The sequence below is a fragment of the Apteryx mantelli genome, chromosome 27, assembly GCF_036417845.1.
Source record: "Apteryx mantelli isolate bAptMan1 chromosome 27, bAptMan1.hap1, whole genome shotgun sequence".
NCBI lineage: Eukaryota > Metazoa > Chordata > Aves > Apterygiformes > Apterygidae > Apteryx > Apteryx mantelli.
The window spans coordinates 4,201,754-4,218,575 of NC_090004.1; the positions used below are offsets into that span (position 1 = coordinate 4,201,754).

Below are 16,822 nucleotides of genomic sequence, written 5' to 3' on the forward strand. Positions count from 1 at the left end.
ATATGCGATATGAGGCTCATAATCATGACACCCGGTGCAGCCGAGCCAGGGACGCTGGCGGGTCGCCCTGCGGCCTCGCATGGGTGCTGGGAGAGCCGGGTGCCCTGGCGCCCCGGTCCCTCCTCGGGCCGCCGGGGCCATGCTGTGCCGTGCCGTGCCATGCCGTGCCGTGCCGTGCCGCCGGCCGTGCCGCTGTAACCGGAGCTGGGAAGGCAGCTGGGTGGGAGCCGAGCAGGGGGCTGGGGACAGGTCAGGACGCCTGGGTCCCCTGGGAGAGTTGGCTGCAGGCTGCTGTTTCCATCCGAGCCCCCGGGCAGCGCCTGGGGCGAGCGCTCGACCTTCTCCCGGCCTCGGTTTCCCCGCAGGTGTACGTGCTGGGCCGTGCACCGCCGCAGAGCGCTGCCGGCTCGCCGGGCCGGGGGCTGCTGGCGCTGGGAAGGGCAAAGCGGCATTTTTCTTCCCTTCCCATCTTCCCGCCGCGTGTCGAATGCTCCGCGGGCCTCTCTGACTTTTCGGGGACGAGGCGGGTTAGTTATGGGGCCTCCCAAATGGTTGCAAACAGGACGGTTTAATTGCATTTCAGGGTCACCTGCTCCGATGGCAGCAAAAATTAGTGCACCCTCTGGCAGCAGCGATGCGCCGAGATTTATGGGCGGCCAGGCCCGGGGAGCTGTTAAAGGCCTCCCGCTCCCGGCGTGTCGCCCGCCGCAGGGGCACGGGGTGGGGAGCAGCAGCACCGGGGCAGGGGGCTGGTGCTGCCAGCGGGTCCCGGTGCTGCAGGAGCCCGCGGGTGCTGCCTGGGTGCAGGGTTGCACGCGCGCGGCTGTGCTCGTCGGCGTGTTCGTGCCCCGAGCGGGTGTGAGCCTGCGCGCGGGTGTGCACGGGGTGCGTGCCCGCGCGTCCTTGTGTAGACCTACGTGTGTGTGCACCTACGTGCATCTATACGTATACCTGTGTGCACGGGTGCGTGTGCACGTAGCCAGGTGTGCACCTCTGTGTGTGCACGCCCGTGCTTGTGTACGTGTGCGCAGCTGTATCCGTGGGTATATGCGCGTGCACCTGCACACCCGCCCGCGTGTGCACCTGTGCACGCTCCTGCGTGTGCGTCGCTGCGCCGGCACCCGTGCGTGTGCGTGCACCTGCGTGCGTGTGCGCCTCCGCGCGTACACCCGCGTGCACAGACCTGCGTGCACGCATCCCCGCCTGCGCGCGCGCCCGCCCCGTGCACGCTCCCCGGCGCAGGGCTGCCCGGGTGCTGCCCCACTCTCCCCCCCCGCCCCCCCCGGCGCCCCAACACGCCTGTGCTTTGGCAGCGTCCCCAGCGCCTCCCCCCCAGCCTCGGCCCCAGCCCGCCCCGCACCGCCGCCGCATCTCCCAGGAAACAGGAGCTCCAGCCAGGAGTTTCCGCTCAACTAATATGTGCCTCCGAAAAAAAAAAAAAACCACCCTGACACCAGCCCGGTCGTAAATCCTGCCCGGCCGATTCTGCCTTTCTTGTCTAGCCAGTTTCTAAAATTGGCCAAGGGAGGCAACTGGCTGCCGTCCCCCTGCCCGGACCCCCCCCGGCCCGCCGGGGGCTGCCCCCCGCCCGCGTGCTGCCAGCACCGAAAGGGTGCGCGGGCGCCGCCGCCGCCTCGGCCCCGCACCTGGGCGGGCGGCGGGCGCTGCCTCCGGTGCCCGCTCCCGTCCCCTTCCCCGTGGCAGCGGTGGTGGCGGTGGCGGCGCCGAGGGGGCCGCGGTGGCCAGACGGGCATCGCAGTGCCCAGCAGCCCCTTGGCAGCCCCCGGCCCTGCGCCAGGGCAGCGTCGCCTGCGCGGAGCTGGACCTCGCCACGGGCATGCGTCCATCTGGCGCCTTCCAAATGTTACTGGCCCGGCCCCGCTCGGCGTTAACCCGCGGCGCACCGGCGCCCTGCAAAGGCCCGGCACCCCGGGACTCGTGCTGCGGCTGTAAGCGGGGAGACGGGGTGCCGCGGCCATCTGCGTGGCCTCAGGCCTGCTGGGGGGGCAGCGCGGCACGGGGCCGCAAAGCACCCGCCGCGGCACTGGGCAGCGGCAGCCGGCTGGCGGCGGGTGTGCAAGCGACCCCCCCCCCACCCGGCACCCCAACGGCATCGGGGGGGGAGGCGGGCGGCCCCCGGGAGGCGAGGGCAGGGGAGGGGGCCCGGGCGGCTGCTCGGCTCCCGCGCGGCACGGCGCGGCGCGGTGCGGCGGGGCGGGGGAACAAAGCTGGCACCGAGGGAAGCGGCTAAATTTAGCCCGTTTTCCCTGCTAGCTCCGAGCTGCGGCTCGGCGCTCCAGCCGGCCGAGGTGCCACTGTCTCTGCAGTCCATCTGTCGCCCGATTTCACAGCCCCACCTCCCCGGCCCCCCAGCCCCGGCCCCGCCGCCAGGGCCGGAGACCCCTCGCGGGGCCAGGCAGGGTGTTGGCAAAGGGCCGGGGGGGGTAGAGGGGGGCTGCGTCCCCCCTAGCTGCCTCCGCTGGGGCCGGGAAGGATCTGGCAGAGGAGCATCCCCCTCCCTCCGGGCCCCCGGGGCAGCTGCTGCCCCCCAAGCCTGCAACACAGGGGAGATGGTCCTTGCTGGGGAGATGGTTTCGTGCAGTGGGAGGTGGTTCTTGCAGTGGGAGATGGTTTCTTGGAGGGGGAGATGGCTTCCTGCAGGGGAGATGGTTTCTTGCTGTGGGAGGTGGTTCTTGCAGGGGAGATGGTTCTTGCACAGTAGAGGGTTCCTGCAGTAGGAGATGTTTTCTTGCAGAGGAGATAATCCTTGCAGTGGGAGATGGTTTTCTGCAGTGCGAGATAGTTCTTGCAGGGGAGATGTTTTCTTGCAGGGGAAGATGGTTCTTGCGGTAGGAGATGTTTTCTTGCAGGGGAAATGTCTTTTTGCAGGCAGAAATGGTCCTTGCAGAGGAAGATGGTTTCTTGCATGGGGAGACGGTTTCTCGCAGCGGTGGGAGTGGGGGCTGGCTGCCCCCGAGGGCACCGTGGCACCTCGCGGGGCTGCAGGCTGAGCCCACCAAGGGCCCCGTTGGCTCTAGGCCCGCCAGGGCTGGAGGGTGCCGCTGACCGCAGCTCGTAGCTGGCGGAGGACAGCAAGGCCAGTGCCCTGACGCCCACGGCACGCTTGGGACCAGGCCCAAGAGGAGGGCTGTGTCCTGGCTCCGCGTCATCCCGGCAGCATGGGTCGGGAGGCACGGACATCCCCGCGGTCCTTCCCTCCGGGCCAGCGGGGATTTCAGAGACGTTTTGGAGATGAGTTTGCAGCAGCGCCTCGCTGCAGAGGTGTGTGGCCAGGGCTGAGGCCAAGACCTGCAGGTACCCGGTGCTCGTCGCTCCCAGCATCCGGGCACCAGCCCCCACGGCGCCAGGCCAGGTGCCCGCCCCAGGGACGTGGCACCCGGGGCTGCTCCCCACCCTTGGAGAGGGGTCTCCCATCACCAGCCCTCCCTCCAGGCCACATCTGCCAGATGTGTCCGCCCCGCGTGCAGGCCAGGCCCTTCCCAAAGGTGCCATTTCCCAACCGGAGCGGGACCAGGTCCCGGCACTGTGTTGGGGGACGTGTCCCCCCGCCAGGTCCTTGCTTGGGGAGGACCCAGAAAATCTCTGCTCGGGTGACCTAGGGCCCTCAACGGGAACCGGCAGCTGAGCAGCTCGGCTGGACCCGTTAGCTAAGATGAAACGCCCGCACCATCTGGTCTGTCTCCTAATTACGGACGTGGCAAAGGGAGCGAGGCACTGGCGAGAGGCGACGATGGATGGGTTGGAACAGCGACGGGAGCAGGGCACCAACCAAAAAAAGGGTCAAAGCTGCCTGGAAGCACCCCCAAAGCCCTGGTACCCTCGTGCCCTCACCCCCAGGCGTCCGGGGCTCTTACCCTGGTCCCAAAGCCTTGCTGCATCCAAGTGCTCGGTGTTGCCCGTGCGCCCGGTGGGATGGCTGCAGCGGTGGCAGGGGGACAGGGACCGGCACCGAGGCAGCCCCTGGGCTGGGGCAGAGCCAAGGGGGGCAGAGACGGGGGCGAAGCGCCTTGCAGCTGAAGCAGAGGGAGGTGGACACCAAGGCGCCAGGCCAAGGCTCGGCTGCAGGCGGGGGGGACGCAGGAACAGCGCGCTGGGCACGGAGAGGGGATGAAGAGCTGCCGGGAGGAAGAGGAGGGAGCCGGGGCCAGGCGGGTCCGTGGCGGGGGCCAGTGGCAAACGGGGCCCTGTGCGGAGCGAGGAAGGTGATCGATGTTGAAGGTGCTCAAGAACGTCCAAACGTGGCCTTTGCTGGGCCGCCCGCTTGTTCCACGCGTGTGACGAGCTCCGCGGGCTCAGGGCGGGCGGGAGCCGGGGGCCCGTCACCCACATCCTGGCCGGGCTGCGGGACCGAGCACCCCCGGGGCCACACCGCCCCCGCTTCGTCCTGTGCTATAACCCAGCGCCTGGTTCACGGGGGTTGGCGAAGGCTGGATTTTCCTGGGATAACGCTCGGGTCGCTCCATCTCAACCCCTGCCTCTGCCCCGCTCCTCCGGACCCCACCAGCGAGCCTGGGTGGGGGACCGGCTTGGGGACAGGCTTGGGGACTGGGTTGGGGACCAGGCTGGGGACCAGGTTGAGGACAGGGTTAGGGACTGGATTGGGGACTGGCTTGGGAACCAGGCTGGGGACTGGCTTGGGGACCAGGTTGGGGACCAAGTCAGGGACAGAGTTGATGGCAGGGTTGGAGACCAGATTGGGGACCAGGTCGGGGACAGAGTTGATGGCAGGGTTGGAGAGCAGGTTGGGGACCAGGTTGGGGTCCCGCCTGACCACACTGGGCTCGGCCGCCGTGCCGTCCCCTCAGGCTCCCCGTGGGCACCGTGGGGTGACCCCAGGGACAGGGGGGCCACACTGAGCTCCCGGGGACAGGGACGTGCCATGGGGGCACCGTGCCGCACACGCAGCTCCTACCCCAGCTCTGTTCCCGCGCCCCGGCAGGGAGCACCCGGGTGGGGGGTGGCGGGGATGGCGCGGGGCCAGGTGCTGGGGGGGGCGAGGGAGGGGGCCGGGCGGTGGGGCAGGGAGGCCGGGGGGGTCTGCCAGCCCGGCCCCCCGCGCGGCGCAGGGAGGAGCTGGCCCTGGGGGGCTGGCCAGGGAGCACGGAAACCCTTGGAAAGCTCCTGCCAGGAAGCTGTCACTGGAGGGGATTTTCCATTGGTGTCAGCAGGCCCGGGACGGGCTCCGCAGGGAACGGCGGGGGGGCGGGGGGGGGCGAGAGCATGAGAGAGATGGGGCGCAGAGGGGACGGCGGAGGCGTGGGGGTGCGCGCGTGCGAGGGAGGGCCACCCCCACGGTGCCCCCAGGCATGCGTGTGCAAGGCAGGCACCGCCACGGTGCACCAGGGATGTGTGTGCAAGGGAGAGAGACACCCCCAGGGTGCCCCCAGGCACGCGTGTGCAAGGGAGAGACACCCCCAGGGTGCCCCCAGGCACGCGTGTGCATGCGTGTGCAAGGGAGAGGCACCTCCATAGTGCCCCCGGGCATGCGTGTGCAAGGGGGAGACACTTCCAAGGTGCCCCCGGACGTGTGTGCGTTTGCGTGTGCAAGGGAGAGGCACCTCCACGGGGCCCCAGACGCGTCTTTGTGCGTGCACACGTGTGCAAGGGAGAGGCAGCACCCCCGGGTGGGTGCGCGCGCCCGTGCGTGCGTGTGGCACTGCCGCGGTGCCCCAAACGCGTGCGCGCGCCCGTGCAACGGGGAGACACCCCCAGCCGCGCGTGCCAGCGTGCACGTGCGCGTTCAAGGGACAGATGTGGCAGCATGTGCAGCCAGCACACGTGTGACAGGGGTGCCCAGCCCCCCGTGACACACACGCGTGGGCGTTTAGGGACCCGGCGCCCCGGACCCCGGAGCGGGGGGAGGCAGCAGCGGGGCAGCGCGTCCCCGCCTGGGTGGCAGCCGGGTCCCCGCCGCCCGGCTCTCTCCCGGTGGCATCTCCGGCCCCACCCCGACGCCTGGGTGGCCTCGGAGCCGGGCACCAAAGCGCGGCCGTGTCCTGCGGGGCGCGTCGGTGCCAAGCGAGCCCTTGCGGGGAGGGCGCCGGGGGGGGGCACCGGGAGGGCGAGCCGGGGCTGGAAAGCCGCCGCGTGCCGCCGGGGCCGGGCTGCAACGGCGCGGCGAAGCCGGGGAACTGTTAAACTAATTAAAGCTTTTTCAGCGGCAGGATTAAGGCCGGGCGGGGAGGCGCGAGCCCAGGTAGTCGATTCGGGCAGCGGGCGCGGATATTGGATTTCTGCGCGGCGAGTCAGCACTCTTCGGGGGCTCTTATCTTCGCGAGGCTCCGGGGGTCAGGAAGGGGAGGGAGCCGAGGTGACCGCAATCCCGCGCCCCCCGCAGATCCCCCCCCCCCCGCCGCCGCGCTCGCCTTCCTCCGCTGCCTTCGGCTCTCCCTCCTCCTCCTCCTCCTCCTCCTCCTCCCCCTCGCCGGCTGCCCCCCGCCCCGCGGCTCCCGGCTCGCTCTCCCTCTCCCCATCCCTGCTCTCTTGTGTGTGGTCTCCGCTGGTGTTTTGTAACCAGTGAGGGGGGGGGGGGAAAAAAAGGAAAAAAAAAGGAAAAAAAAAAGGGAAAAAAAAAAAAGGGAAGAAAAGGCCCTACCCCTGGCTAGCAACCCGGGAACGGCGAAGTCCGGAGCGCCTAATGCGAAACATGTGGCGGCTGCCTGGGGCTGAGCAGAGGAGGTGAAAGTGAGCGCGGTGGCGCAGCGAGCATCCCGGCCGTGCCGGAGCTGGCACCGTGGCCAGCGTCCCGCCGGGGCCGCCCGGGCTGGGTGGCCGCCGCGCCGCGGACCCGTCCTCCTGCGCGGGGCAGGCAGCATGGTGGCCATCCGGGGCGAGGGAGGTGGCCGCCGGGAGACGTGGCCAGCGCCGGGTAAGAGCTGGCTGGATGGGGCAGCGCGGAGGGACGTGCAGTCCGGGGCCACCGGCACCAACCATCATGTGCCACCCTGCCAGAGCTGGGTGACATGTCCCCCCCCCACGCGTGTCCCTTTGCACCGGCGCCTCTCGGGCTTTGCCCATGCAGCCGCCTGCTCCCGCGCCTGCTGCGGGTCCCGGCACCCTTGCGCCGCCGCGGGCCTCGCGCCCGGTGCACCGGCGCCTCCGTCGCAGCGGCCCCGCGGCAGGGCGCGCTCCCGCAGCCCCGCGCGCCGAGCCGCGCGCAGCCTGGGCGGCGGGGACCGGCTCCCGGCGGCTCTTCTGGAAAGCCTCCTGTTTGCTTCCTTCCTGCCTGCCTCCCCTCCAACCGCTCTCGGCTCCGGGCACATTAGCAGCTTCATCAGAGACTAGACCGGTCTTTCTAGCGCATATTTTCCTGCTCCACATTGCCCTCGGTGTAACTCTACACCGCGCAGGCAGCGCAGCGGCGCTTCTGCGCCGGGCTGCGGGAGAGGTGCCTGCGCCTCCGTGCCAGCGCCGAGCCCGGAGCCGCGCGGGGAGACGGGGAGGGGGCTGTGGACGCACTGACAGGTTTGAATCCTCCTTGCCTGCCTTGTTGATAAGTTGTCACGCTAATCCAGACACCAGGAACAGCCTGGATCACGCCGCGCGGGTGTGTGTGTGTGTGTGTGTGTGTGTGCGTGCGGGTGTGTGTGTGCGTGCGCGCTGGGGGAGGGAGTGAGCAGGCAGAGATTCGCACACGCCTGTGGGGGAGAAACAGCCAGACGCGCAGGCACGGGTGGACCGTGCTGGCTGGGCCGGCGGCCTCGCACCCCTCCGCGCGCCCGCCCTGTGCCGTGCATGCCGGGGAGGTGGCACGCTGGCACGGGGGGCACCGGGGAGCACAGGCTGGAGCAGACAGACCCCCAGGCACGTGCGCACACATGCACATGCACACACATATGCACACACACACACACATATGCACACGCATATGCACATGCACACACACATGCACACATATATGCAGTTGCACACACATATGCACATGCACACACACATGCACACGCACATGCACACATATATGCACTTGCACACACACACATGCACACGCACACGCGCATGGAGCATGGCAGGGGAGCACCCTGATGCGGCCACGTGGCAGAGCCATCCCAAGGCGAGAGGCAGGGGTGGGTGCAGGGGGCAGAGGGGCATCCTGCCCCCTGCCAAACGCCACCCCCTGCCCGGGCACCCTCCAGCAGGGCACGGCCAGGGAGGCCTGCGAAGGGCGCGGGAGGGAGCGTGGCACCCCGGGTGGCCGCGGCGCCCCATGCCCCGCTGCGTGCCGGCCGGAGGGGTGCCGGCGCCTGACGCGCGGGGGGTCTCTGTGCTTCCTCGGGCAGATGGGAGCTCGGTCGCCTGCCAGCCCATCGGACTGGAGAACGGTGCCAGCCCGCCAGCCGAGTGGTTCCCGCGCGCCCAGGGCTCCGGCCCCCGCCAGCCCCGCAGCGACGGCGACGGCGCCGACAGGAGCTTCAAAGTGAACCTGCACTGCAAGCACTCGCGGCCCAGGTACGGCCCCGGCGCCGCGGGGGCCGCGGGGGCCCCGGCCCGCGACAGCGGGGGACAAGCCGGGGCAGGCGGCAGCAGGTTTGGCTGCCTCCTCTCTCCGCTCTGCCCCGTGCCCCTGCGCCGGCGGTGCTGCCAGCCTGGGCGTCCCTGCGGCTGCGCGGGGAGGCGGCGTCACCGACGTGTCCCCACGAGCGCGGGGTGCCTGACGGCAGAGCCGCAGGTGGCTTCGATTCGGCTGGCAGGAGCTCGGGGTTTTGCCCCGAGAAAAACACGCTGCAGCGTGGCGGGGGCTGGACCCCCCCTTGGGTGCCGCGCGCCCCACGCGGCCTCGGTTGCACCCGCTCGGTGCCGCCCTTCCAGAGAGGGGAAACTGAGGCAGGGGGTGGCGTGGAGCCCCTCCGGAAGCGGAGGCCGGGGGGAGGGGGGGCGGCATGGGGACCCCCCCGGGGGCTCCCAGCGCCGGGCAGCGCGGCCGGCGCCTTTGATCGCCGCGGGCGCCGGGGCCCTTCCCAGGGATCCCGACCCCGCGGGCTCCACATCTGGCCGGGCGTTGCCTGGCGACGGCAGCTGTGCGCGCGGGGCGGCGCGGCGGGGGGGGGCGGGACGTGGGGGGGCGGCGGGGGGCGGCGTGGCCCGGCGCCCGGGCAGGGTGGGACGTGGGGAAGGAAGCGGGGCCAGGCGCGGGGCAGCTCCGGGCCGGCGCGGGGGGCGGCCGGTCCCGGGGGTGGGAACGGCACCCGGCGGTGCCCGGCGAGTCCTGCCAAAGAGCTGAGGTCACTTCCTCCAAAAACGGCGACTTTCCATGAGCCGCGGCCGCGCTGGGAGGGCTGGGAGACGGGGCGGCCTCTGCCCCGATTCGGGGGCGTCCGTCCCCCCTCCCCCGGCAGCCGCCCCCAGCTCCGGCGCAGCCCCCGTCCCGCATGCACGGGGGGGGACGCGGGGGTCCCCGGCTCCGTGCCCGCCTTGCCAGCGTGGGAAAACCCCCTCTAGGCACCGGCGTTCCCGCGACGGGGGTGGCCCCGGGAGCACCCCGCTGTGTCCTGCCCCCCCGGGAGGGGGGTGGCGGGGGGGCAGGAGGGGCCGGGGACCCCCCCAGCCCCACGCACAGCCCTCTTGCTCCGGCTGGCGCCCAGCCCCAGGGCCCGGGCGCGGGAAGGCAGCCGGGAAGGCAGGAGCGAAACGATGTCCCGCGGAGGGACGCGGCCCCTCTCCGTGCCCGGGGGCACGCGGGGGGGGGGGGGGGGCCATGCGCAGCCTCCTGGCTCCCATCTGTCCCGCGAACAAAGAACTTTCTTTCCCTCCTTTCTCTGTCCTCCTCCCGTCCCCGCTGCCGTGCCGGGGACACCGTAACCGATCCGTCCCCGCCGTCCCGCCAGGTGTTTTCGGCGGGGGCCGGTGCAGAGGGGCCCCCGAGCTCCCCCCCCCACCCCCCCGCCGCCGGGGAAGGGCCGGGCAGGCGGCGAGCGGGGCGCGAGGCCGGGCGGGCGGCGTGGGCCAGGCCGCGGTGGCCCGCGGTGGCCCGCGATGGCACGGGACAGTCCGGCACCGTCCGGTGTGGCGCAGGCGGGCGGGCTGCGCGGCTCGCAGGGGACACCTAGCGGCAAGGCGACCGCAGAGCCCCCCGGCCGCGGCGGGCAGTCCGGCGCCGGACACCCCACCGGAGGGCACGCGGGACCCGGCGCGGGGGGCGGCCGCGGGGAGGGGGGCGCGGAGCGGGGCCGAGCTCGCGGAGCTGGGACCGCGTTTCGGGCGTGCGACACCCCGCTGCCTGCCGCGTCTGCCCTTTGAGGGCTGAGCCAAACAGCCCTCGTCACCCAAGGGAAGGGCGAACTTGTCCCCCTCTGTCCCCAGGTCGGAGGCAGCTGCCGTGTGAGTGCAGGCAGCTCCCCTGGCTTGCAGCCCCGACGCCGGGGTGATGGGCAGAGGCGGCCCCCGCTTGGCCGCACGAGCTGGGAGCGCCCCGGGGAGGCACAGGGGGAAGCGAGGCGGGACGTCCCGACGGTGGGGGTGCAGCGGGCGGGCGCCCCGGCACCCGGCTCGGCGCTAACCTTCTGCACCGCTTCCTTTGCAGAGAGCTCAAGTGCAATAGCAGGAGCAGCAGCAAAGCCGAGGGTAAGTCGCAGGCCGCCCGGGCGCCGGGCGAGCCGGGGCCTGGCACGGGCGGTCCCGCTGCCGGCTGGGCATCCGGCTCACCCGGAGCAGGGCCAGACCCTGCCGCAGGGGCGAGGATGGGGCTGTGGACGGCAGGGACGTGTTGCAGCCGTGCCAGCCAGGTCCCCGCTGGCGACGGGAGGCAAACGGGGGACGAGCGGAGAGAGACGGGCAAACCCGAGACCCCCCCCTCTGCAGGGGTGTCGGGGACAGAGCTGGGCGCGAAGGCTGTCGGCAGGACGTGCCGGTCCCCAGCGCTGCCCTCGTCCCCTCACTGTCCCTCTCTGCCCCATTCAGGTCCCTGTGTCACCTTTCCCGACCCCCATGTCAGCAACTGCTCGGCCAAGCGGCACGCGGGGGAGGAGGAGTTCAGGATGCGCGTGAAGCCCCCGGGCCCAGTGGTAACGACCAGCGTTGTCCGAGGCTCGCCCGACTACGTCCGAGAGCCCAAGTACTACCCGCCGGGGCACCCGGCGCAGCGGCCCGCGGCCTGCCCGGCGGAGAAGGCCCTATCCTGCAGCGTGCTGAGCTTCCCTGAGGGCTCGTGCCCCGCGCTCGGCCGGGAGCACCAGGCGGGCTCGCTGCTGCACGGCGACCCGGCCGACCGGTGCCAGAGCTTGCACGGCGGCACCAAGGGCGAGGACTTGCTGGGCTGCGCCGGCGAGCCCCGGATCGTGGGGGGCAGCGCGGACGAGAGCGCCGCCCGCGACCGGGCGCCCAAGACCTTCCCCAACGCGACGCTGGCCTCGGGCCGCTGCAACGTCGACAGCATCGTCGCCCTGCTGAGGAGCAAGTGCGGCAACGGGCACATCAACCTCCACCCCGTGGTGCAGCTCATCGACATCATGAAGGACCTCAACCGCCTCTCCGAGGACCTGAAGAGCAGCGGGGTCCACCTGGACTGCGGCACCCTGCGCGGCGGCGGCGGCCACGAGGAGAGCCGCCTCCTTCCCGCCGACCGCGACCTCCAGTACAGCTTCTTCTCCTCGCCCTCCTTGGCCAACAGCATCCGCAGCCCCGAGGAGCGGGGCGTGCTCTGCAAGACGGAGCCGCCGCGGCACGCGCGGCCCCGCGACGGCGAGGCCGAGGGCGGCGGGGCAAGCGCCCAGCGGCCGCCGGGCCACGGCGGCGGCATGGTGGGCTCCAAAGCGCCCGCAGAGGAAGCCGGGTGCTCCCAGCCGGATGCCGGCGATTACTCGGACCTGGCCGAGGCGGACATCCTCAACGAGCTGGCCTCCTTGGCTTGCCCCGGGACGCAGCTGCTGGAGTCGCAGGCCATGGAGGCGCAGCCCCAGTTGCTGCCGGCCCAAGAGCTGGATTCCCAGTCCCGGCTGCTGGATTCCCAGTCGCTCGAGTCCCAGCCCCAGCTGCTCGATTCGCAGAGCCTGGAGCCGCTGCCGGAGTCGCTGGAGCTGCAAAACCTGGAGCCGCTGGGGCTCCAGTCGCTGGAGCCGCTCTCCGAATCGCTGGAGCTGCAGTCGCTGGAGCCGCTCTCCGAATCGCTGGAGCTGCAGGCGCTGGAGCCGCTGGCGGAGCCGCTGGGGCTGCAGGCGCTGGAGCCGCTGCCCGGCGCCCTGGAGCCGCCGCTGCTGGACTCGCAGGCGCAGCTGCTGGCCCCCGAGCCCGCGCTGCTGCAGCCGCCGCCGCCACCGCCGCCACTGCTGGAGACGCCGGCGGGCGCCGGGGCCGGCGAGCCCCTGCGGCCCCCCAGCCTGCAGCCCCGGCTGGGGGGCTGCCCGCTGGGCGGCGTGGTGAAGCGGGGCCCCTGCGGCGGCCGGGGGGCCGGGCGGTGCGGCGAGGACCACCGCAAGTACGCGCTGCGCCGCACGGACAAGCCAAAGATCCTGTGCCGCCGGAGGAGGGCCGGGCGAGGGCGCCGGGCCGACGCGGCCGCCGAGAGCCGCCTCCTGCCCCTCGCCCTGCCCGCCGAGGCGCCCGCGGGGCCGGAGGAGCCCGGCGCCCCGCCGCTGGCGCCCCCGCCGCCCCCCGCCGCCCTGGAAGCCGACGAGGTGCCCAAGGCGCCGGCGGCGGGGAAGAAGAGCAAGTGCCGGGGCGTGCGGAAGATGGTGGTGAAGATGGCCAAGATCCCCGTGTCCTTGGGGCGCAGGAACAAAACCACCTACAAGGTGTCGTCCCTCAGCAGCAACCTGAACCTGGAGGGCAAGGAGCTGGCGGCCAGCAGCTCCGTGGAGCCCACGCCGCTGCTCAAGATGAAGAACAACGGGCGCAACGTGGTGGTGGTCTTCCCCCCCGGCGAGATGCCCATCATCCTGAAGCGCAAGCGGGGCCGGCCCCCCAAGAACCTGCTGCTGGGCCAAGCCAAGCCCAAGGAGCCCGCCCCGGAGGTGAAGAAGAGGAGGCGGAGGAAGCAGAAGCTGGCCTCGCCGCAGCCCTCCTACATCGCCGACACCAACGACAGCAAAGCCGACTACTCGGACGTGCTGGCCAAGCTGGCTTTCCTCAACCGGCAGAGCCAGTGCTCGGGGCGCTGCTCGCCGCCGCGCTGCTGGACGCCCAGCGAGCCCGAGTCCATCCACCAGGCGCCCGACACCCAGAGCATCTCCCACTTCCTGCACCGCGTGCAGGGCTTCCGCCGGCGCGGCGGCAAGGCGGGCGGCTTCGGCGGGCGCGGCGGGGGCCACGCCGCCCGCGCCTCCCGCTGCTCCTTCAGCGACTTCTTCGAGGGCATCGGCAAGAAGAAGAAGGCGCCGGCCGCCGTGCACGCCGACCCTGTGCACCCGCGCAAGAGGGGGCGGCCCGAGCCCGACCCCGTGGGCAAGCCCAAGCGGAAGCGGCGGGCCCGCAAGAACGGGGCGCTCTTCCCCGAGCAGAACGCCGGGCAGAGCTTCGGCGGCGACGGTGCCGCCGAGTGGCCCGGCGAGAAGGGCAGCCCCTGGGCCCCCCACCACGGCCACCCCGGCGGCCCCGCCGGCCGCAACTGCGGCTACCAGGGCGCCGAGGCCCGGCCCTTCCACGTGGCGGCGGCGCCGGATTCGGGCTCCTCCGGCCGCGCCGGCTTCTTCGCGGGCAGCGGCGCGTCCTCGCAGGCCGAGGTCAGCCAGGAGAGGCACAGCCTCTTCACGGGCTACTTCCGCTCCTTGCTGGACTCGGACGACTCCTCCGACCTGCTGGACTTCGCCCTCTCGGCCTCGCGCGCCGAGTCGCGCAAGTCGGCCGCCGCCGCCGCCTACACGGCGCCCGCCGGCGCCCTGGCGGCCCAGCGCGGCCTGGCCGCCTACCCGGCCCGCGGCGGCAAGGTGGCGGCGGTGGCGCCCGGCGCCGAGGCCGCCTTCCACGCCGCCATGCAGGGCCGCCAGGCCTTCCCGCCCGGCCGCGCCGCCGGCTACGGCGCCGCCCAGGCCGCCTCCGAGTGCCGCGGCGCCGACGCCTTCCCCAAGCTGGTGCCGCCCGCCGCCGTGTCCCGGTCGCCCACGGCTCACCCCGCGGCCAGCGCCGCCCCCGGTTACTCCCAGTACGGCAGCTACAGCGCGGGGCAGAGCGTGGCGCCCGCCAGCGTGTTCCCGCCGGGCAAGCAGTACGCGGCCGCCCAGGACTGCCCCAACAGCAAGGACTGCAGCTTCGCCTACGGCAGCGGCAGCAGCCTCCCGTCCTCCCCCAGCAGCGCCCACAGCGCCGGCTACGCGCAGCAGACGGCCGGCCCCAACCTGCCGCTCGGCAAGGCCTCCTTCTTCAACAGCTCCGAGGCGGGCCAGTTCTCCAGCGCCTCGCACACCCCGCTGCGCTGCGACAGCCGCGCCAGCACCGTCTCGCCGGGCGGCTACATGGTGCCCAAAGGCTCGGCCTCCTTCCAGCCCTCGCCCGAGAACTGCCGGCAGTTCCCCAGCGCGTCCCAGTGGGCTTTCCGGCAGGGCTACGGCGGCCTCGACTGGAACTCGGAGGCCTTCAGCCAGCTCTACAACCCGGGCTTCGAGTGCCACCTCAACGAGCCCAACGTCATCCTCGACATCTCCAACTACACGCCCCAGAAAGCCAAGCAGCAGACCGTCTCGGAGACCTTCTCCGAGTCCTCCTCCGACAGCACCCAGTTCAACCAGCCGGCCGGCTACCGGCGCGCCAACAGCGAGGCCTCGTCCAGCGAGGGCCAGTCCAGCCTGTCCAGCCTGGAGAAGCTCATGATGGACTGGAACGAGGCGTCCTCGGCCCCGGGCTACAACTGGAACCAGAGCGTCCTCTTCCAGAGCAACTCCAAGCCTGGACGGGGCCGGCGGAAGAAAGTGGACATGTTCGACACTTCCCACCTGAACTTCTCCTCCTCCTCCTCGTCCTCCTCCGTGTACCCCTCCAAGAGGAGCACGGGGCCCCGGCAGCCCCGGGGCTCCCGCGGGGCTTGCGCCTCCAAGAAGGAGAGGGGGACGGGCAAGGCCAAATTCCCCACCAAGTCCCAGCCGGTGAACCCCCTCTTCCAAGAGAGCACAGACCTGGGCTTAGACTACTACAGCGGGGACAGTAGCATGTCCCCCCTGCCCTCCCAGTCCCGGGGCTTTGGGGTCGGCGAGCGGGACCCCTGCGACTACGCCGGCCCTTACTCCATGAACCCTTCCACCCCTTCCGACGGGACGTTCGTCCAGGGCTTTCAGAGCGACTCTCCCGGCTTGGGGCAGCCGGATTTGGAGAGCAAACACTTCCCCGCCCTCCCGCACCAGCTGGCGGCCCCCGGCCAGCAGACTGTGTTCGAGGCCGGCTTGCAGAAAGCCTTCTCGCCCAACTGCTCCCCGACGCTGGCCTTCAAGGAGGACCTGCGGGCGGGCGACATCCGCAAGCTGCCGGCCTGCGACTCGCTCAAACACAGCATGCAAGGGGGGGCCCTGCCGCACGCCCCGCACATGGCCTGCCGCGACCTCCCCATGCCTCAGCCACACTACGACTCCCCCAGCTGCAAAAACCCCCCGTACTGGTACTCCCCCAACGCCAGCACCCGGAGCCCCTCGTACGACAGCAAAGCGGGCGCCAGCATGCTCGTAGACTTCATGGGCAGGACGGACCCCTCGTGTCTCAACCCCCACTTGACCAGCCCTAGCGGCGCCCATCCCTCCAAGGGCGAGAAGGAGCCCTTGGAGATGGCCCGGGCTCACCACCGGGGGCCCTACGCTTGTCCCTTGATCAGTGACTTGAATATCTCCCCCGTACCGAGAGACTCAATGCTGCAGCTGCAGGACAACTACAGGTACCCCAGTTTTGCGCCCCAAGGGCACCCCGTCATGGCCCCCACCCAGAAGAGCGGGTTTTTGGGTCCAATGGTAGAGCAACACCCCGAGGACACTTTCACGGTCACCTCATTGTAGTGTCAGCTGACGTGCCAACCGGACAACGAGGTTTTGTTACAGGGTAGGTCCCGGCGCCTCGCGGGACGGGCGGCGGACGGGGGGGCCGGGACGCGTCGCGGCGGCTCCGCGGGGGGGTGACAGCGGGCGGCCCAGCGCGGGCACGGGGTGCCAAGGGCCACGGCTGTCCCGTCGGTGTCGCCACCCCACCGAGCCGGTCTGGCGGTGGCTCCTGGGGACGAGCGTCCCCCGGGACCCCCCCCCCAAGGGGGTCTCGGCGGGGCCGGGGGCCGCCCGGGACCCTTCTCACCCTGCGTGTGTTGTGTTTCTCTTGCAGAGGTAATTTAGCCAGCACTTTTTTCTGGAACACTTTTCAAGTTCTGTATTTAACTGGGATTGGAACCGTTTGTTTGTTTTCTAAAAAAAAAAAAAAAGAAAGAAAAAAGAAAAAAAGGAAAAAAGTTTTAAAAAAGTTCAAAAATAAGCGAAACGCAAGGAAAAAAAATAAAAGAAGAGAAATGGAAGAGAGAGAAAAACCCTGTTTTTTCCCCTTCAAACTCAAACTCGCTCCGTCTGAGAACAACGTGGCTCTGCTTTCCGGACTGCTGCCCCCGCCGCAACCTCCCGCCCCGCTGCAGGACAATCGGACGGACGGACGGACGGACGGCGCCCGGGCTCCCGCCGCGAGCCGAGGGACGAGGCGGCGGGCAGGGCGGCCGGGCCGGGCAGGAGGCGGCCGCGGGACGCTTGGGTTAGCCGCTCGGTTCCCCCCCCCCAATCCCCGACGAGAAAAGACCTGGAGGCGAAGGCAGAGCCGGCGCCGGAGGGACGCGCGACGGCCCCGCTCCCGGCCCTTCGGCTGCTTTCGGAGGGTCTCGTTTTCTTTTTCCTCTTCCCCCCCCCCCTCGTTTGCTCGCTTGCCG

At 71.2% G+C, this 16,822-nt stretch overlaps 1 protein-coding gene across 3 annotated transcripts in view; it reads left to right on the forward strand.

Annotated features, from left to right (window-relative positions):
- The window catches only part of AHDC1 (AT-hook DNA binding motif containing 1), a 49,610-nt gene extending 33,040 nt beyond the window's left edge, over positions 1-16,570 (forward strand). For 2 of the 3 annotated variants that reach the window (XM_067311509.1, XM_067311511.1), the window contains exons 2-5: positions 8,298-8,466; positions 10,538-10,578; positions 10,915-15,963; positions 16,237-16,570. In XM_067311509.1, the coding sequence (XP_067167610.1) occupies positions 8,298-8,466; positions 10,538-10,578; positions 10,915-15,920 (5,216 nt within the window). In that variant the 3' untranslated portion in view covers positions 15,921-15,963; positions 16,237-16,570. Of the gene's footprint in view, positions 1-8,297; positions 8,467-10,537; positions 10,579-10,914; positions 15,964-16,236 lie in introns of those variants that run through there. The other variant, XM_067311510.1, reaches the window with a different exon arrangement.
- Positions 16,571-16,822: the final 252 nt, after the last annotated feature.